Source organism: Hyalella azteca, unplaced genomic scaffold, assembly GCF_000764305.2.
Source record: "Hyalella azteca isolate HAZT.00-mixed unplaced genomic scaffold, Hazt_2.0.2 contig4501, whole genome shotgun sequence".
NCBI lineage: Eukaryota > Metazoa > Arthropoda > Malacostraca > Amphipoda > Hyalellidae > Hyalella > Hyalella azteca.
In genome coordinates this window covers 432,912-448,511 of record NW_025934714.1, presented here as the reverse complement: position 1 = coordinate 448,511, position 15,600 = coordinate 432,912, and the positions used below count along the sequence as shown (strand labels likewise).

Here is a 15,600-nt window from a genome sequence, read left to right as displayed (position 1 = left end):
TTTCCCTCTCGTTTTTCAAAATATTTTCAAAACTATAACAAAATTGAGAAGAAGCTAACATAATTCTCTAGATCTTTTATAGGCAAATTGAATGGTATATCTCTCATTGCTGTAGCTTGTAAACTCTAGGAGGAGATAGGCTTGCAGTGACAATAATTGTGAATGTTTAGTAGAGCGCGACAAAGTCCCATGCGCCTTGAAATAGGCATTCAGGCTTCAAGGGGGCAAGGATGCAAGACTAGACATTACTGGAGCTTAAATTCAGTCAAGGATGGTGGAAATGACTGCATGAGTACCATCCCCCACAACAGCAGCTGGGTAACTAAAGAGCAGCATCTTTAGACCGTATATGCTTGGCAGCGAATTTTTGCCCATCTTGAATATGAAAGAACTCCACCACCCCTAATCCTTTTGCAATCTGTCATGAACACATAAATCAACATACAGAGATTAATTTAGTACCGGTACTGTTGGATGGGTCAGAATGTCAGCTTTCAGATGCGACTAAAAACAGGAAAAGCCTAAATATTTCATTTTATCACCAGATACTCCCTTAATAACTTATAACTGTATATATTTATGGTATTTTTTATATGTATTAGATAAAGGTTTAAGTTTACTAAATCCATCGTGCCTGTGAGTTTAATTGAATTCTGTTGCATGATTGCAGCAAACTATGGCAAATCAGTCTTGCATGATGGCTGTTGCACAAAATATTCAAACATGCAACATCAGTGTTTGGGAGACACTGTTTTTTCAAAGTCTCTTTATAAATTTTACAATTTAGTCAGCTATAATTATTCAAATTATCATACCTTGCATAAATGATTTCTTATAAGTAGCTGCTTTTCTTATAATTGATTTCTAGTAACTACATAATTACCGGTACATCTTTACATGAATGGAATTTTTTAAATCAAGTTGCTGTTTCCTATTGATATTTTTTTTAATTTTCCTAATTCTCAGAAGTTTTATTGATGAAATTACTTATTGAAATTGCCTTTGCTAAATTCATGATGAAAGTATGGATAATCCATTTAATTTATTATATATATATATATATATTAGTGTAGGCTGGCAGAATTTCTTCTCTTAAGCAAGTTTTGTTAAAGACCAGAGAATTAGTTTTATTTATTAGCTTCTTGTTAGTTTTTTCAATAAGTCGTACTAAATTCTTCGTAGGTGTTGGAAGATTGAAAATCAAATTACCGATAGACATTTTTAATATTGAACTGACCAGAAGGGCGAGTAGCACGGATGATTTCCAAAAAGTCGTCCTTGGATTTTAAATATATATATATATATATACATAAATACCACAGTTCATCTCAATATATAAGTACATACTTTCATTGCAGTAAAAAATGTTTGTCTTGCCACAAGGTAAAAGCATTATTGATTACAAATGAATAACAATATCTTATATTGTCTGTGGTTTTACAGATGTATTTTCAATTTCTCTGGATAAATTAGTAAAACATCAAATTTGCTTTACTGGATGTGTGTCATCAAGAGCTAGACACACTGCTTTAGCCAGCCATTACCCCCTTGTTACAAGGCTGAGAACAACATGCGGTCCAACGCACCTTACTCTGAACCTATCAATTGGCATGATATATTTTTGAGGGTGAGTATCCTACAAATGTTCCTTCTTTTTATTTTGACGAACCTGGTCTGTTTTATGATATATTTTTGAGGGTGAGTATCCTATATATCTTTCTTCTTTTTATTTTGACAAACATGCTCTGTTTTATGATATATTTTTGAGGGTGGGTATCCTACAAATGTTTCTTCTTTTTATTTTGACAAACCTGGTCTGTTTTATGATATATTTTTGAGGGTGAGTATCCTATAAATGTTCCTTCTTTTTATTTTGACAAACCTGGTCTGTTTTATGATATATTTTTGAGGGTGAGTATCCTATATATGTTTCTTCTTTTTATTTTGACAAACCTGGTCTGTTTTTATTTCATATCAAGTCTATTACAAATTGTACCTACTACTTGATTATACAGTATTTTGATTAACATAATTGTTGTAGGTACCTGTTTATAATATTTGTGTGTTAAGCACCAAAAGATGCTGAACAATGAATCTCTGGTGCAGTATTTCAAAAACCAACTTACCTTTATAAATGTAAGTAAATTTATTTCAATAACTAGTAAATTAAATTTGATTAATTGCAAAATTATTTTTATTCCCACAAGTTGATGATTGATAGGAAATTGAATTGAAAATTAAAATGTAAAACAAGATTAGTTGATAGAAAATCTCTACTTTATGGGAGTAAAGTGGTATACTGGCAGTGAATATATTTCAAATCAAACTCTTTTTCTTTTTATAGCATTCAAACACTAGCCTAAGTTAGCAATTAAATCTCAATTTTAATTAGTTGAATATTGATTTTTAAAGAACTTGATGGATGAAAGATAAGAAATACTATTCACTTCTTAAATCTTCCAGTTCTCAAAATAATAGAACATTAATCATGGTGCTATTTGTGGATGATCATTGTTGCTGGGTACATGTCTCACATCGCAGGTGCTGTAGCTATGTTACCCACTTTAAGTTTGGTATGGCAACATCATCTAGTTGAAGTGAATGAAAAACTGGTGTCTTATATTACAAATATTATAAATTGAATAAAAATACAGTGCAATGAGTTTAACAAGAATGAAATGGTTAAATGACAACTATAATGTGGAACTGTGCACTGTGTGGTTAAGCTTATTTGTTTATCTGAGTTAAGTTTAGGGATAGGAAGCATGGACTGGATTAGAGTTCTTCATTAGTGTACTGTAAAACAAAACAGGATCCATAACCCGTCCCCTAATTAATTATTATACTTTCTTTGGGGGGAAATATGGCATTAAAAGTGATGCAATAAAATATTTAACTAGATTCTTAGTTGATAGCAAGCTGTTTTCAAGCAGCTTGCAAAAAATATGTGGAAACCAGACAAGAAAAGAGCATAATATTTTGAATAAAATTTGTAAATCTTTGAAAAGAAAAGCTAAAATAAGAACCAGAATAAACTACCTGAATACCATAATATATGTACAGAAGTTGTAAAAGTTAAAAATAAATATGAAAAGCAGAGCATTCATGAATAAATTGCAATTAAATTTTCAGTTGAATTAAGAATTTCAATAAACACTGAATGACAAGAAAAGCTCAAATAAAGCTGCATAATCTAATTAACAGTACCTAAATAAAATGATGGAACACTTAGAAACACATAAGCTTGGGTAAAAGCTGTTAACCTAATTTCACACAGTCTGGCAGTTTCATGCAATGAGTCATCAACTTAGTGATCTGCAACTGCACTTGCATGGTCCCCCAATTGCTAGCATAATAATTAACTAAGTCTTACTGGTTGAAAAGTGCAGAAAAAAACATAAATACAACAATAATTAATAAATGATATACATACATAGACAGCAGGTTCCATACTTTCAAAAAAGTTAAGAGATCATAAGTTCATCAGCCAATCAGTGACGGCCTTTCAAGCAAAATCCACCAATCATAGACAAGAAAATAGAGCGTAAGTACGGTACTTACGTTCACTTAGCGAGTTTTGCAAGTATGGCCCCAGATGCTTGGGTGGAAAATAATGATATGTCTGCAGGCAACAACATGTCTCAATATGTATGCCAAATGATCTGATTACCTAAATTGTTCAGATTGATGCTGATGGGGATGGTTTGATCCTGAGATCAGAGCTGCGTCAATACCTGCTCAGGAAACCCATCAGTGAAGTGCCGCTCTCTGCAGGCTTGGTGGACAACTTGTTGGCTCGTGTTGACTACAATGATGATGGCTATATCAACCTCCAGGAGTTTTATGCCCTTGTGAGTACATTATTAAATTTTATATATTTTTTGTTATATGATTAGGGCAAATATATTTTGGTTGCTGTGTCCCCAATTTGTAGTAGGTATATGTTTCTTGGTAATTACTTTGTTGCCTACCACCCTGTGTTAAGATAAGTCTGGGGAAGTATGCTTTTAGTTAGCCATCATAGAATTAATTAGCTCTCTTGATTCATAGAATCCCTGTCCACATATTTATTATTTAATATGAATATATAAATTGGAGTGGCATTTAAATATGGCCCCTGTACAGCTGCAAAAATGTCTCGAGTTCCATAGAATTGCTTATTAACAACTATTTTAAATGGCTGGTGGACATTACATAGCAGATGTGTGCTATGGAATGTTATTGCAAAGAAAAATGTTTGTTCATTGAACAATGAACATAATTTTTGACACCCACTAGTTTTTTGACTGAAAGATTGCAAGATAACTTCCTATTTATAGCTAGCCTAATCTTGGGTGTGGTTTTTGTGATTGCTTCTAACATTCCATGTGTGAATGTGTGTCTATTTTTCTTTGGTTGTATTTTATTTTGAAATTGTAATTTCCTTCCAAATGTAACTTGCTCTAGAACTTTCAGGTTAAACACTACAATTTAAATGCTTTCAATATATCATCAAGTTAAGTGCATAGTTTCTCTTATTTCAAAGACAATATTTAACAGCTTATAAACAAATTATCTTTGATTCTATAACTAAATTAGATGAATGTGTAGTTGTGACATCAAAATGTTGTGCTAATCAAATCATATGTTAAATTCTATACATTAGTTCTTATTTCTGATGACTTATCCTAAGCATTTTTAGTATTAATTAATAAATTCTATTTTGAAATCTTTCATAGTTTTTCATGATGTTGACAGGCTGTGTGTAGCATTTTATTAAAGGATTGATATTGTAGCTTTCATGACAGACTGAATTCTACTCGAAATTCTTTTTAGACTTCGTTTGAAATCATAACAATTTTTGTTTCATAGATTCATTAGTTATTGTTTGCTTTTCCTTGTGATTTACTGTAATTGAGTTCTGGTTTTAGTGTGACAGTGCCATGGCTTGTTATGGATCTTTATTGCTTATGTTTTGTGTGAACCAAATATTTTGTTTCCAACTTCACTTGCATCTGTTCTTTTTATTATAATACAATATCTTCTTGTAGCCTGTTATTCTTCTATGAGAGTCAGTTTTACAAAAATATACTCCAGCAAAATTGTATTTTAAGACTAGAGTTTTTCTTCATTGCCTTTCCCATCTCTCCACTATTGCATCTGCCTTCAGAGAGATGCTGCCAAATTGGATGAGGTGAGAGGATGACACGTTTCATCACTTGACTTTATGAATGTCATGCTTTTCCATTTGTTGCCTTGGTACAAATTTGTTATGTTTGTAAGCTCAAGGGAAAACACATACTTTGGGTTGACTGTTTTTCTATATTTTTAACGTGTTGCATTTTATATTAATTTAATACCTATACTATATATGTTAATGGGCAATCATCCCAATACATACCCAGTTTATGTGGGAGAATTGAATGCTTGATACTTGTATGATGTATGATGTATACTCAGAGCAATGCAAGTTATGGGTAAGGTATAATACTAGTGTGTGATTGGCTTAATTGATTGAAATACCTACTACTAACTTTGCTCAAGAGTGAGGAATCAATTTATCAAAGAAAAAATGAGAAGCAATAATAGCAAATATATAATATATATAGATGTAAGAAGCTTTAATCTACAAATGACTATGGTGGTTGTTTGCAATGAAGAATTATTTGTCTAGAATTTTATTTTTCAATGATTTTCCTGTTATTTTCAGTGTAAGATATTTATTAAGAACATCTGTTAGTAACCAGGTTACTTCACCCGATTTAAGATTGTGACCCTTATAATATCTTCACTGGGAACCTTATTTCTAACAGTTATTTCCAGGGTTAGTTGCTAGAAAAAAAAGGGTCCCAGTAGAAATACATGCAATAAAATATGGTTCCCCTAGGTTCCCCGGGAAATAACGGTTAGAAATAAGGTTCCCAGTGAATATATTATAAGGGGAACCTTATTTCTAACAGTTATTTCCAGGGTAACCTAGGGGAAACATATTTTATTGAGAATTAGTTGCTAGAAAAAAGGCTCCCAGTAGAAATACGTGCAATAAAATATGGTTCCCCAAGGTTCCCCTGGAAATAACTGTTAGAAATAAGGTTCCCCATATAATATCTTCACTGGGAACTCAGTTCACTGTGAAGTCACAGTCTTAACTCAGTTCATCCTGTAAATAAATGCCTTACTGGCTGAGCAATGTAAAACTCACACAGTACATTTTTTTCTTCTGATGAAAATGTAGTGCATGCTTGTGCTCTGAAATTCAAGTAGGTTTTTATTGTTGTGAAATGGAAGTGGAATTGATCGGATGTGCTTTTTCCCATCTCTCCCTGGCCTTGCAAGCAGTTATCAGGTTACTGCATGTCTGTTATTATGTAATTTATTAGGATTCATTACGTTTTCCACTCTAGTTGTTGTGTTAATCATGTTCATAGATAAATTACTAGATTCCATTTAAGAATCTAAGTGTTGGAATTACAATATGTGTTTGTATCTATTTCGTGCTCTTCCTTTCAGTTGGTGTAATTTCTCCTTTTTTATAATTGATCACCAACACCGCAACATCACCTTGCACCCTGCTTCTTACCTTCACCACTTTATTATGCATGTCCTCCATTATAAATCTTCAGATGTTGTATCTGAACTTTAAACATCATGGAGAAATATTTATTGCTGGGTAACTTTATTAAAGACGAGTCTTGACCGTGCAGGTGAATGTACCGCAAGACGCGCAGGTGCGCTCGGCCGTGCGCCGCGCGCTGGTGCAGGCTGGCCTGTCCATGACGCCTCGGTCACAAAAGGCGCACGCAGACCGCATATACCTGGAGGCTTATTCCTGCTGCCCGCCTCCTCTCACCATCCCTGCCTTCGTTATTGCTCAGGTATTACTGTAATCCTTTCATTCCTCGCACTCATTCTTGATAGAACTCGTGTCTAATGTTATCCTTTTTTGATACCAGTCTCGTACCCCAGACCTGAGGCCACTCTTGTACCCCAGACCTGAGCCCACTTGTGTACCCCAGATCTGACCCCTCTCTTGTCCCCCAGACCTGAGCCCTCTCTTGTCCCCCAGACCTGACGCAACTCTCATCCCCCAGACCTGACTCCTCTCTTGTCCCCCAGACCTAACCCCTCTCTTGTCCCCCAGACCTGACCCCACTCTTGTCCCCCAGATCTGACCCCTCTCTTGTCCCCCAGACCTGACCCCACTCTTGTCCCCCAGATCTGACCCCTCTCTTGTCCCCCAGATCTGCGTGTACATCTATTACGCGAACAAGATGGGCAGCGCTGGCCCTTATTCACCCGTGCCGTTCGACTCGGAGATCATCTACGATCCTAAGCGACGTATTGAAGCCTGGCGCTTTGTGTCCTACATGTTCCTCCATGCTGGGTGAGTGTTATGGCATGTTCCTGCGTGCTGGGTGAGTGTTATGGCATGTTCCTGCATGCTGGGTGGGTGTGATGACATAAACAAATAATAAATATAAATAAATGCATAAATAATAAAGATAAATAAATGCAATAAATGGTAAAAGTACCCGCAATAAATGCAATAAATAGTAAGAGTACCCGCGATAAATGCAAAAAATGATAATAGTACCTGCACCACAGATACGTGCACCTGTTGAGCAACTGCTTCATGGCGCTGGTGGTGGGGCTGCCCCTGGAGGCGGTGCACAAGTGGTGGCGGCTGCTGCTGCTCTACCTCGCCGGCGTCATCGCGGGCTCCCTAGCGTCTTCCATTGCTGACCCTCAGGTGCCGGGGTACACTCCTACCTGTTGGTATGGCTGGGCGTAATATCGGGTGTAGGGGGTGTCAAGGCTACGGTGTAATCCCTGGGGTGTAGGGGTGTCGAGACTACGGGGCTACGGTGTAATCCTTGGGGTGTAGGGGTTTCAAGGCTACGGTGTATTCCCTGTGGTGTAGGGGTGTCGAGACCACGGGGCTACGGTGTAATACCTGAGGTGTAGGGGTGTCAAGGCTACGAGGCTACGGTGTAATCCCTGGGTTGTAGGGCTGTCGAGACTACAGGGCTACGGTGTAATCCTTGGGGTGTAGGGGTGTCAAGGCTACGGGGCTGGGCGTTATATCTGGGGTGTAGGGGGTGTCATGACTACAGTCACTATAACAATTTATATAGACCGTAGTTTAGAGGCTAGACACTGCAGGCTGTGATGCTGTACGTACCTAGACACTGCAGGCTGTGATGCTGTACCTAGACACTGCAGGCTGTGATGCTGTACCTAGACACTGCAGGCTGTGATGCTGTACCTAGACACTGCAGGCTGTAATGCTGTACCTAGACACTGCAGGATGTGCATATACACTGAAGTATCAGGATACTTTAAGCTGTAATTTAAATGTTTATCTTGCACCAACCTCAGTAGAGTTCAAATTTTGTGCCGCTGTTGCTGATGTTGATTATGGTGTGTAGTATTAACGGCATCTATAAGATAAGATCTATTTCTGCAAAACTATTAAAAGATTCTCATTAAAAAAAGGTTATAGACTGAGAATGAAAGGTTACTGATTATATAATAATGAGAACAAATATGTGCAGTCATACCTGGTGGGGGCGAGCGGGGGCGTGTACGCGCTCATCGCCGCGCACCTGGCGAACGTCATCCTCAACTGGAGCGAGATGCCCTTCAACTGGGTGCGTCTGCTGGTGCTGCTCGTCCTCATGATCACCGACGTCACGGTCTTCTTCTACAACGCCTATTACGGCGTTGATAATAAGGTGGGGTGTCTGGGGGTGATAATAAGGTGGGGTGTCTGGGGGTGATAATAAGGTGGGGTGTCTGGTCTTGATGATAAGATGGGGTGCCTGGTCTTGATGATAAGATGGGGTGCCTGGTCTTGATGATAAGGTGGGGTGCCTGGTCTTGATGATAAGATGGGGTGCCTGGTCTTGATGATAAGGTGGGGTGCCTGGTCTTGATGATAAGGTGGGGTGTCTGGTCTTGATGATAAGATGGGGTGCCTGGTCTTGATGATAAGATGGGGTGCCTGGTCTTGATGATAAGATGGGGTGCCTGGTCTTGATGATAAGATGGGGTGCCTGGTCTTGATGATAAGGTGGGGTGTCTGGTCTTGATGATAAGATGGGGTGCCTGGTCTTGATGATAAGATGGGGTGCCTGGTCTTGATGATAAGATGGGGTGCCTGGTCTTGATGATAAGATGGGGTGCCTGGTCTTGATGATAAGGTGGGGTGCCTGGTCTTGATGATAAGGTGGGGTGTCTGGTCTTGATGATAAGATGGGGTGCCTGGTCTTGATGATAAGATGGGGTGCCTGGTCTTGATGATAAGATGGGGTGCCTGGTCTTGATGATAAGATGGGGTGCCTGGTCTTGATGATAAGGTGGGGTGCCTGGTCTTGATGATAAGGTGGGGTGTCTGGTCTTGATGATAAGATGGGGTGCCTGGTCTTGATGATAAGATGGGGTGCCTGGTCTTGATGATAAGATGGGGTGCCTGGTCTTGATGATAAGATGGGGTGCCTGGTCTTGATGATAAGGTGGGGTGCCTGGTCTTGATGATAAGANGGAGCAGGCAATAAGTCCAGCAGCTATCTCAATCAATCGTCAGTTATGGAAAGATCGGGTTCCAAAGGCCGGATCCCTTGTGAATCAAGTCACGAAAAGTTCAAGAATCGGCAACAGGCCATGGGCCTATGTCTTCAACGCCGACACTTCTATTCTATGCTAACAATGACTTTATTTACAGGTAAGCTACTCTGCCCACTTGGCTGGGTTTGTGAGCGGGCTGCTGGTGGGCATGATGGTGCTGCGCAACCTCCGCAAGCTGCTGTGGGAGATCATCCTCAAGTGGGTTGGCTTTGTCATCTACATCGGCTTATTCACCGCGGCCGTCATCGTGCACATCTTCTTCTACAAGGAAGTCGGCATGTACCCTCCTGATGCTTACAAGAATGATATTAATTGATATTCTTCTGTAAGTTGGCCTCAAAAGAAGGTTAAATGTAGCCCCGGAAGTGGAATTTATTTTTTGCATGCGATTGTTTAATAGAATTTACAGCATATTTTACATGGGTATTGATAATAATATCAATGCCAGACCTGATTGCGTCCATCAATAATAATCTTGAAACGTAGAATGTTCTATATTAGACATAAGGTTTAAAGTGTGGATTCTTAATAAACGGTTATAACTTTGAACCTAACATGAAAGAAAGATTCTCCTCTATCTCATAATCTTGTGTAATATTGTCATGTTTTGATGTGTAGGCTGAATTTAAGAATGTCTTTTGTAACTGAGAAAATTAGGTAAAGTAATTATTAAAATGATGATAAATAGCGGCAAACTAATAATGAATTTCGATTAGAAACGCTAGCAAAGACTAACATATTGAATGTAGTTTTGAATATTTGTCATCAAATCTGTTGCGTCAGCCTTTTTATAATTTTTAGGTAGTGAAGTTCAAGTTGTATGTTTAAATGTCTCGCTTTTTGATTGTTTGTAAAACTGTAATACTTGAGATTAAGGTATTTGTTATTTGTAAGTCTGCTCATCGATTTTTATGGTAATTTTCTCATTAGAAATATGTTCAAAGGCATAAAACATCGGAGAGAAAAGAGAGAACTTCAGCCGTTGTAAAGCGTGGACCACTCACTGGGGTTCTTGTTTCATTGACGCCGCGCGTGTACTGGCATAAATATCCAGTGACAGTGGATTAGTGTCCAGTTATTGGATTAGTATAGTGGATTAGTGTCCAGTTTGATGTACAGTGTCCCCTGATACCACACTTGCAGGGTCCAAGCAGATTTCAGAGGCACGTGGAAGAACCGTTGGATTGGATAGGGCGACTACGGTAGTTTAATGGTATAGTCCATGTGGTCTGGCTCCATAATCTTGTCCAGTGGTCTGGCTCCATGATCTGGTCCAGTGATCTGGCTCCATGATCTGGTGCAGTGGTCTGGCTCCATAATCTGGTGCAGTGGTCTGCCTCCATAATCTGGTCCAGTGGTCTGGCTCCATGATCTGGTGCAGTGGTTTGGCTCCATAATCTGGTGCAGTGGTCTGCCTCCATAATCTGGTGCAGTGGTCTGGCTCCATGATCTGGTGCAGTGGTCTGCCTCCATAATCTGGTGCAGTGGTCTGCCTCCATAATCTGGTGCAGTGGTCTGCCTCCATAATCTGGTGCAGTGGTCTGCCTCCATGATCTGGTGCAGTGGTCTGGTGTCCCACGTCTGATTTGCTCTGTCTTCGCTCAACAGCTCACCGTTGCTAGTTATGCTGCCGTGTCCGAGCAGTCATGTAGAGTACCTCGGTTCATGAAGCTCACTGTCGACCTGTAGTTACATTTATAATCTCTTGATAACCGGCTTGTATCATTGTGAGTCTCTTGTATTAGCTTCTAGTATTCTAAATGTTCAGGCTCTAACACTCGTCAACGAATTTCTACCTGAGCTAAAATATTATTTTTAATGATCTAAATGCAACGGTGACTCTTAGGTTAGAGAGTCGCATGGGACAGCATATGGGTACAGCTGCCTTATATTTTATTCTATGCTGTACTCAATATTTACTTCTAACAATGTCTTTTGATTACTAGAAACGAAGGCGCCGCCCTTGAAATAAGTTGCCGCAATTCTCTCGCGTAATTCTACGTCTTCAGAATCTCACGTGAAAGTATTAATTCTTGCATTGAAAGCTGTGGGTCTGATTATAGTGTGCATTTTATCTTAATTTTTTATGCAGGCCTCCCATTATATAAAACATAATTTTCATCGTCGTGCATAGTGTGTATTCTCATCTCAAAGGAGCCAGTACTGATATTATTTCTAAAGCTTTTCATTTTTAATCGATGTCTTGAGCTTTGTTTTGCAGTTTTTTAGTCGGTAGTTTGTCTGCCATGTTTGACATCTTCGTGTGATGCATGCATCTGGCAGTGTGGTAGTTCATGTTAGGGCATTTATTGTTAGGTTAAATTGGCATCCGTTTAGTAACGTCTGTTTCTTGGTTGATTCTTGTATGCATGCAGTGCTACTTTTCCAGCTTTAATATCTAGCTTTAAAATAATATCTACTCAGAGTAGCCGTTTAATTTATCTTGCTTTTTATGGAAATTATTTATTGCTTCTGTCTACATTCCTCTGATGTGTAATGGACTATGGACCTTTTAAAGAACACGTTTTTCTGTTGACACGCCGCGCAATTCTTCGGTAGGTTTGTTGCTCAAATTTGTATAAAAAATACGTGACTTAAAAAATAATGATGTTCGTGAGTTGAGTATTGATATATCTTTTGCTAACTCTCGTCGCCTGATGAGTTTAAATTGTATATGTAATCAGGTCCTAATTTATGTTAATGAGCTCAGAATTGTCAAGCAACTCGGAGCTGCACCAGACTAAGGGCCTTGATGACTTAAATATGTGATTCAAATTATATTCATCTATTCCCGTCGTTCCAGGTTTTTTAAACTTATAAAGCAATAAATCTATTAAATTTGTGTCTCCCAGCATTCTGTTCTTATGATGTCTGTGTCTCCCAGCATTCTGTTCTTATGATGTCTGTGTCTCCCAGCATTCTGTTCTTATGATGTCCATGTCCACCTTGGGAGTGGGATACTGTAAATTATATGCTTCAGTGTGGGCTGATAAATTCCTGTGTAACTTGCCTCTATCGGTATTTTTGTCGCAATGTTCATTCAATAACTCATCATCACTGCGAGGCGAGAGAGGAGTTCAGACGAGTCAAGGAGTGGAGAGAGAAGCTTAATTACTATAGTTGGCCACAGATAGTAACGACGGTGAAAGAACGTTTAAGCAACGTTAATTTCACGTCAAATGTCTGGTTACCAGCTTCTCTTTCTATTGCCACGCTTCAAGATTGCGTCCAAGATGACGTGCCGGCAAGACGCTTGGCTGGCTCATGTCCCTCACTATTCAGACGGGGATCGATGAAGCTGCCGCTGGGCGTTTCGAAGTTAATGTGCAAAAATTATGTTTTTTTGTGGAAATAGATTCAATTAATTTGAGATTTTTAGGTAACATGTTTAGGAGCCTACAGGCAATATGGAGTTCAAAGAACTGTTTGAATTTGATATTAGAAGTGCTGTTTGCGTGTTATTTTAAACCTTAACCCACTAAGTCGCGGCCATATTTGGTTATTACAAGTTTATTTTCTAACCATATATTCTAAAATATTATTAGACTAACAAAATATTATCTACCTTCTTTTCGAGTGCACGCGTGTTTCAACTCGTATACATGACTAACGTTAACATGGAATGACTGCCTCTTGATTTACCGTATAATTTATTTATTATTTTAATGCTCAAACTTTATTGTATTCATTTGTGCCGCTATTAACCCTAGGATTAATTCCTTTCTTAAATATAGAAGTTTGAGATAATTGTGTGAATTGCTTGTGCGAAATACGTTCAGCGCGTGCAATGCGTGTAGATTTTGTTCTCTGTGTAGAAATTCTACTCCATACAATTTTCTATATCGTTTTATTGAGTCCTAGAAATGTTGGCATTTGTTTTCCATGCAGGCAGACGATCCTCTTGCCAGGCTTTGCGATGTTGAGATAGATTTAATGTTTTGCGTTTGCTTCGTTTCCTGAAGAGCATTAAAATGTTTATTTGATTTAACCCTTCCTGCCCCTGGAGATTCATGAGGTGTACCTGTCCCGTGCATGTTTCCCTTTTTTATTGTATTAATAATAGATTACTTTTAAGATCAGAACTTGAATTTGTTAACTGATCATTTATCGTTTCTGGACCTCTTATTTGTTAAGACTTCTGAGGATATTTGATGGCCAACCAACTCACTTTACCTGCACTTGTGTCTGTTTATTAGGAGCCACTGCTTGGTTATCAGCCTCTCTGACTTAATTAATTGTGATATTTTAATTATTTAATTGGGAAGATCTTTTGATTTCATCAGTTCTGAAGTGGCTACCTCATCTTTGTTATATAGCTTCTCAATCGGCTTTCTATTTAAACATATTTCATTCAATAAGTGCTTCTTACTTGATACTTAATTAATGTTTCGCCGTTGCCCTCACTAAGATAAGTAATATTACTGGTAGAATATCAGGAATCTCATCGTAAAAGTAATGATAACAAGTTTAAGAACTGACATCAATCTGAAGAGATCTGACAAGACGCATAATTTTTTAGCTTAAGAATAATTATAAATTTAGTGTGAAGAGTTTCAATTGCCGTGAATATCACATAAGTCGTGGTCAAGTTAAAATAGAAATAATCGAAACCTTTTATTGCTCAGTCTTGACTTGTTTACTTGAAGAGTAGTTATAAACTATGTGTAAACCTGTGCCTTACGAAATGCGTCTAGTTCTTCGTGTGATGTTAGTATGCTATGCTGGTATACCTTGCCTGGTGCTGGTATGCCTTGCCTGGTGCTGGTATACCTTGCCTGGTGCTGGTATGCCTTGCCTGGTGCTGGTATGCCTTGCCTGGTGCTGGTATACCTTGCCTGGTGCTGGTATAACTTGCCTGGTGCTGCTATGCCTTGCCTGGTGCTGGTATGCCTTGCCTGGTGCTGGTATGCCTTGCCTGGTGCTGGTATATATGCCTATGCACATGTCTTTCGTTCAAACTTTGACGCTCTGAGGCGAGCGCGTTTCATCTTGGTAATGTATTCAACGAGATTGAATTTAATGTGTTCATATCAACACTTTGAGATTTAATGTAGCCCCTTTGTAATGCCGAGTGATGTTATCTTTATATTACTCACAAAACTCGTACCTCATTTGTCTCGATTATTGTGTCGGAATATCCATGTTTATAATCAAAATGTTTCAGTTACCCTTACACACCTCATGTTTATTAAAATTACTCCTGGAAATGAGTTTAATTTTCCGTTGAATGAATTAAAGAAACGCTTTGTACGCTTGCAATTCATTATTGCGCAGGGAAACATACTTATTTTTGGTGGTGCCTTTTAACAAAATGGATTGCCACTCTGCCCAAGCCGAGTTGTTAACGCCATTTAATCTTTCCTTTGATCTTTGCTTTTGATAAATAAAAGGCATGAAAAATTACTCGACGAATATAACAATCTAGATAGATGAAGGATGTCATTATTTACATCTCGCACAGCCTAACATAGCTTTGCTAAGTTTGCATGCAAATGGTATCGAGAAAAACGAGATATTCGGTAATTTAACACTATTAATATTTACAAGGGATTCGTTCATAAAACTGACAAGCCAAGTGAAATAAGCTCATTCAAAGCCGAGGCGGGGCGTCGCGTAGTTTACTCGATACCATACAATTTATGGGCCCATTAATCGGTAATACATTTTATTGGCCTCATGGTTTACTAGCGATTTAATTATCAACGCTAGGGTCAAAGAGGCTTCCCCGTAATTCTATTTTACTGTGGGTCGTTTGTTTTAAGTTTTCTTTCACCGTAAGTCTAACATAAACATCATCGACGAGGTGAAACGTTATAATTATCACCCATTTCTCAAATAAAAAATCGTTCATCAACTACTAGCAGCAGAAGATCTCAAGTAGTCAGGCAGCTGTAGCCGGCGCGTAAGAAGCAGCATTAGCGTCTCAAAGAGACGAAGTGACAAGGAGGGACAGGTGATAAAGAGGGACGGTTAACAGCAACAGAAACGAAGACA

The 15,600-nt window shown here is 38.4% G+C and overlaps 1 protein-coding gene across 1 annotated transcript; it reads left to right on the top strand.

Annotated features, from left to right (window-relative positions):
- The first annotated feature begins 1,440 nt into the window (after nt 1-1,440).
- Nucleotides 1,441-14,813, top strand: LOC108669374 (rhomboid-related protein 2). The gene is made up of 7 exons (XM_018156689.2): nt 1,441-1,627; nt 3,684-3,851; nt 6,684-6,854; nt 7,221-7,363; nt 7,585-7,729; nt 8,535-8,714; nt 9,704-14,813. The coding sequence occupies exons 1-7, from the start codon at nt 1,571-1,573 to the stop codon at nt 9,920-9,922; spliced, it is 1,083 nt and encodes a 360-aa protein (XP_018012178.1). The 5' UTR covers nt 1,441-1,570; the 3' UTR covers nt 9,923-14,813.
- Nucleotides 14,814-15,600: the final 787 nt, after the last annotated feature.